This window comes from Corvus brachyrhynchos, unplaced genomic scaffold (assembly GCF_000691975.1).
Source record: "Corvus brachyrhynchos isolate BGI_N302 unplaced genomic scaffold, ASM69197v1 scaffold62, whole genome shotgun sequence".
NCBI classification, from domain to species: domain Eukaryota; kingdom Metazoa; phylum Chordata; class Aves; order Passeriformes; family Corvidae; genus Corvus; species Corvus brachyrhynchos.
This window is the reverse complement of record NW_008236629.1, coordinates 1,350,526-1,356,265: the sequence shown is the minus strand read 5'-3', so window position 1 is coordinate 1,356,265 and position 5,740 is coordinate 1,350,526. Positions and strand designations below refer to the sequence as shown.

The 5,740-nt window shown below is 37.1% G+C and overlaps 1 protein-coding gene across 3 annotated transcripts in view; it reads left to right on the top strand.

Annotated features, from left to right (window-relative positions):
• The first annotated feature begins 266 nt into the window (after positions 1-266).
• The window catches only part of USH1C (USH1 protein network component harmonin), a 43,614-nt gene continuing 38,140 nt past the window's right edge, over positions 267-5,740 (top strand). Inside the window, exons 1-4 of one of the 3 annotated variants that reach the window (XM_017726598.1) lie at positions 267-537; positions 834-901; positions 2,909-3,052; positions 3,540-3,678. In XM_017726598.1, the coding sequence (XP_017582087.1) occupies positions 469-537; positions 834-901; positions 2,909-3,052; positions 3,540-3,678 (420 nt within the window). In that variant the 5' untranslated portion in view covers positions 267-468. The remainder of the gene's footprint in view (positions 538-833; positions 902-2,908; positions 3,053-3,539; positions 3,679-5,740) is intronic. The other 2 variants (XM_017726596.1, XM_017726597.1) reach the window with 2 other exon arrangements.

The window sequence follows — 5,740 nt, the reverse complement described above, 5'->3', positions numbered from 1 at the left end:
CCTAGAAAGAAAGGGCCTTTCTTTAAGTATGCAAATTGCTTCTCAGTCTTCACATCACAGTAATATTACCCTTTAGGTCAGATGTAAATTGTTTTCCTAAACATCAGGCTTGTCCAGATGTAAAACTAATGTGATGTGACCTCTCACTACAAGTAAGATTAGTGGGGGGTCTCACTATCACTGAATATAAATTGAACTCCTCATGTAAGAATTCCGGTTTGATTTTCTTTTGCTTTAATTTACTGTAATTATCCAGGAGCAGGCATAGTAATATGACACTGGTTTAGGTAAAGGTACTATTAGTGGGGGAGGAAAGAATAACTAGCAAGTTCTATCAGTTAAGAGCTGGAGCAAAGAGGAGCAGAGGTGTAGCAGTTTGCATAACGCTATAAGTGAGCTCCTGAAATCGGTGGTTTGGACGACAGGACATAGATTATATCTCAGTGTGGTGGCTTTATCTGTGACAGCATGTGCTACATTAATGAGTGGCCAAAAAGGTTTCTGAAGACATTCATTCAACAGTACAGTGATTATCAGGTAAGACAAATGTGATATTGTTGTAATAATACTAATACTGAGGGGAGATCTAGCACACGGAATATATCAGTATTCACCACCTCTTCTAATGATTTGTAATACTAATTTTAGGAAGTCTTGTTGTAAGTGTGACATTTTGAGGTAATGCTTTGTTGCAAAAACATGTTTATCTTAAAAAAATTCTTTTTCCTTGATGAAATCTTTGCTCTATGGCTTAAGAATCTGTGAAAGTCTCTTATGTCCAGCATTTGTGGCTACTAAGTCAGAGATTAATGATAATGTCTTTGGGTTTTCAGGTCAATCTATTAATTGACAATGAAGCGGAGAAGGATTACCTTTATGATGTGCTGCGGATGTACCACCAGTAAGGTCTAGCTTTATAGATGTTCATGTAGAATTTTACTAATATTTTTAAATTTGAAAAATTTATATTCAGAATTTTAAGTAGTCTTTCTATATGCTACTAGGAATGTAGTTGAAATAAGAGGGTTTTGTCCCGTTTAATGAAATCTTGTGGTTTCACAGCATAACCTGCAGGCAAAGAAGGAGCATGTCTGTAATCACTTATACAGTTACTTTGGTTTTATGACTTGGCAGCTTTGTAAAAGCATTTGGTGGATTCATATTTGGGGGTGTGTGTAGGGAGGCTCCTGCATGATAGAACTGTTCTTGGGAAACAGGAAGAGAGCATTAATAAAATTCCTTAACATTTCCAAATAATGCTTATTGGATTAGTATTATTAATGCCACATGCACAAAGGTTTTCACTGACATCACTTTTCAAAGATTTTTTTGCTAACTTTTCAGATAACAATTTTGCAACTGTTTTTCAGAAAACTGGCAAAATTTAGTCTTGGAATCTGTTTGGCATGTTTAATGACTCTGGCTTATTACAAAGTGATGGTAAAAAATTGGTAAGGTGATAGGCCTATTACCAGTCCTTTTGCTGAACTGATTTCTACCACAGTTGCCTCAGACTTGTATCAATGAGAATGACACCAGCCTCTAAACCATTGTTTTTCAAAGAAGATGAGAATGTATTTTCCACTAATCATAGACAAGTGGCTCTGATAGACATTGTCTCCATTAATATCGTAATTAAAGCATCTCAGCTGAGTGAAATGTAGACGTTGCCACCTGGTGTTTGCACTGAGCTGGAGTTATGGGGGTATTCAGCTGCCTATCTGATTCAGTTTCACTCAGGTCTGTCTAATTGCTTTTCCATTCATAAAGACTGTTGTTTGGAAAGCCACTTGGTTCAGTAGATCTGAATTATTTAAAATGTTCTTGCAGTTACAAAATTAACAATGCATATGGCAACTTTTCTACAATTTCTAAAACTGCAGTGTCTTGGGCAAGATTTTCAATATCTCTGTGAACCTGTACTGATCACATATCACTTCCTGGGAATACATTATGAAATATCCCAGGGCAAAAATATGCGCAGTTGCTGTTGGAGCTAACACTTAATGTCTGCTTCACTGTGAATAGCATTTCCAGAAGTATTTGACCTCTAATCCCATATAGGTATTCCTGATCCGTATTTTCGCTGCCCATGCTTCAGAGAAGTTGCATGCCAGGAAATGTAAATTAAAAGAAAGGGAACAGCAAATAATACAGAGTAAGTTTAACTGGATATTTTATAGGAGTAGATCCAATGAACCTTAGCTGTTCCTCCACTCCTGCAGCTGTACAACGAAGTGTATTTTGGAACCTGTAACTATCTCCATGCTGACAGTTTCAAGGAGACCACTTTGCTTAGCTCTCATGAAAGAGATGTTCACAGCAGTTTAACTTCTGTAGGTTTTGTTAAGTAGTTGATCACCCTTCAAATCTGATTTTGAACAAAAATTGAAACTTAAACAAAGTCTTTGCTCTAGCTGCTGAATATTGTGATGATTTTTTTATTTCCTGGATTGAAGCAATTTTTCAGTCCTCTAAGTTCAGGAAAGGAAGGAGCTTGTAGCCTAGATTTATGTGCAAGGATTCCTAACTAGTGAAGAAAAACAATCTAGTTAGGCAAGTATGTCTAATCAGGAGAGTTATTTTCAAGCATTTCCATAAAATCTTGTGGGTACTCCAAAAATGAAATTGGAGATGTCGTCTATAAACATGATGTGCATGTCCATAAAGGATCAAGTGAATGTATAGAAGATGTCACATGTTTTGAAGCAAGTATTCTTTATTTTCAGAAGGTTTGCTTTCTCAGAGGCTATTTTGCTTTTGTCAAACCAGTATCTGCATAAATATCTTTTTTGGTAGCTTGAAAGAGCACGCAAACATTGAAGCCACATACACAACAACTTACCAAACGAAGCTTTTTCTTGATGTGTTGATTACTTGTGCTTGTTTTGTCGCTGTGTTTTTGCAGGTCTATGAATCTCCCAGTGCTTGTGGGGGACCTAAAACTGGTGATTAATGAACCAAGCAGGTTGCCTCTGTTCGATGCTATCCGCCCACTCATCCCATTAAAACACCAGGTGGAATATGATCAGCTTACACCCAAACGCTCACGGTAAGAGAATGCAGAACAGCAACAAAAAAAAAGGCAGCTAACTTAAATACAAGCAGGAAATACTGAGTATCCAGGTAAATTCAGAGTAAAATAGTGTTCATTTTGTAGAGCTGGGCATAGTTATTTTGCTTTTGCTATATTTCGTAGAGGTACAGCTGCCTGAAATTGTTTGCCAAGTAGTTTAATCTAGTAAAAGCAGGGTAAAGGAGTCAAAAACAATCTTTTCTCATTTTTCCTGCATTTAATAATTAAAAAAAAAACTCTCATAGCTCTAACCCTCTAAGAGCAGTTTCAGTGATTGCAAATGTCTTTTCTTATGAATAAACTTGATGGCTTTAGTTAACACACATCCATCCAAACTTCAGTCAACTTGCTTTTTTTAAATGCCTAAATTATATCAGAGAAAAATAGTGTCTAACTTTCATCTGAAACGTTGTTGAGAGAAGGTGTTATGCAGCTGAACACTCAATTGTTTCCATTTTTGCAGAAAGCTGAAAGAGGTGAGATTGGATCGTTTGAATCCTGAAGGGCTTGGATTAAGTGTAAGAGGTGGAGTGGAATTCAGCTGTGGCCTCTTCATCTCCCAGTTAGTTAAAGGAGGACAGGCAGACAATGCTGGACTTCAGGTAAGAAAATTATATTCATGTACTGTTAGGTGCTGAGGGTTGTTCTTTAACATTTAGAAATTGCTTTTGCTAAGGTGCTCTTTGTCTCTTCTAGTAGAATTCCTAAGATATATACGTCAATGCCATGGTAAATACTGTTATACCAGTTGTGAATCAAGTAATTAAAACTGTTCATTTTGTTGTTTTTAGTGATATGTAAACCTTTTTTTTTCCTTGTTTGGGATATGATAATTTTTGAAGGTTAAAGGTTTTTCTGGAATGTTTATACTTCATGAGTAGCAGCGGTTATATGTAAGCAGATGGAAAGAAAGATCTCTAGACTGTGGAAGTGTTTTAAGTTGCCAGGTTCTGATTAAATGTAGAACAGAGCATATAAATACTGAAAGTGTTAATTCCACCTTGCACTGATACAATTTGTGCAATTAAATGCTTACTTGAAGTTCATGTATAAATTGTGGGGGGTTTGCTTTATGCAATGGAAGAAAGAATGTATTTTTAACTATTCCTAGTGTCCTCTGTACTGCATAGAATTGCACTTCCTGTATTGAATTTTAGATACATGAACTTGCCAATAAGGTTGGCAAAAATAATTATGTAGAAACACTGCAATACTTGTGCAATTTGCACTAATGAAGTTTTGGGCGTTTGGTTTCTTTTTGGATGTGGCATTGCGGCATGTGCTTAGTGAGAAGTGAAGTGAGAAATTGCTGTGGCAAATGTCTGCATCTTTCTTTCAGACTTTGAATCTGATAAGGTGTATTAAAGGTCTGAGCTTGTGAGTGGAAAGGCTAATATGCCTTTCTACTTTTAATTTGTCAAGCCTGAATATTTGCTGAAAGTATTGATGGCTAAGGATTATGTTTAATACTAGTTCAAAATATGTTAGACTGGCAAGATTCATTGCAGTGTTTAATTAGGCTAGCATGTTTTGTAGGTATGCTTCAGTATTATCCCACAACTCTCTCAGATTAAAATCCTCTCAGAGTTTGCACTACAAAAGTTCATGTACCTCATCTACATTACACAGCAAGAATGGGAAGTGTACACAAGGGAGTTCCTCCTGGGCTGTGGTTAGCTCTGTGGAGAGATTCCATCTGCTTCCTTCCTCCTCTGCTAGAAACTTGAGAAAAAGACCGAGACCAGTCACTTATATGGCTTTTGTGACATCTGGAAAATACTGGAAAGCACTAATGATGCTGATCAATAAAGAGCTTAAACTGGCATGCTAGTACATAGATCTTAATGCACCGTTGCAGCTCTGCTTGTTTCAGACTAACATTTTCACATGATAATTGGATAAGGAGTTATGTTCAGCTGTTGTGCTCCAATAAGGATGCCAGTTTTCCTAGTTTCTCAGTAGACAAAAAAGCCCCATGGCTTTCTGTGACTGAGGTCATCGTGGTACACGTTGGTGTCAGTGAGTGGGATTGTGAAGGATCTTTGGGCTGGAGTGTACAAACTTTATTGCAACTCAGAACATGGTTAGTGTTTAGCAGGCAGAGTAGGTACAGTAAGGGGGAAGTATGTTTGACTGTGATTTTGTTAGGGTTAGATTTTATGAATTAATATGGGCAGATGGTGCTTTGCAGCTCCTGTGACTGCCTGGCTTCTGTTTTTTGATAGGTGGTGTTAAAGCTCAGCCTAAAGTGCCTGAATAATAGGTGGCACTAGGCACTTTCTGAACCTCACTGAATAACAAGACCTGACAGGCAGCCCATTGTTCTAAATTGCTGTCTCACAGTAAAGCCAACTGCTTCTGAAATTTCACCCACCTGCTTTATTTAACAAAATCTCTACACATTTTCTATCCCAAAAATGCTGTCTGAGAAAGGTATAATGATTTTCTATTGTACATCAGTTTTACATCCTGCTGCTTTTAAAATTTCCAGTCCAGATTGCATGATTTCTCCTTGAAGTACTTTCCAAGTCACATTAAAATGACCAAATAATAATGAAGGTTCTCTGTGGCACTTGTAGTTTTGACCCTTTTTTGACTACAGTTTCTCTAAAAGGCACAAGTGTTTTGTCCTTCCATTAAGAAATGGACTCCATCTTCCCCACC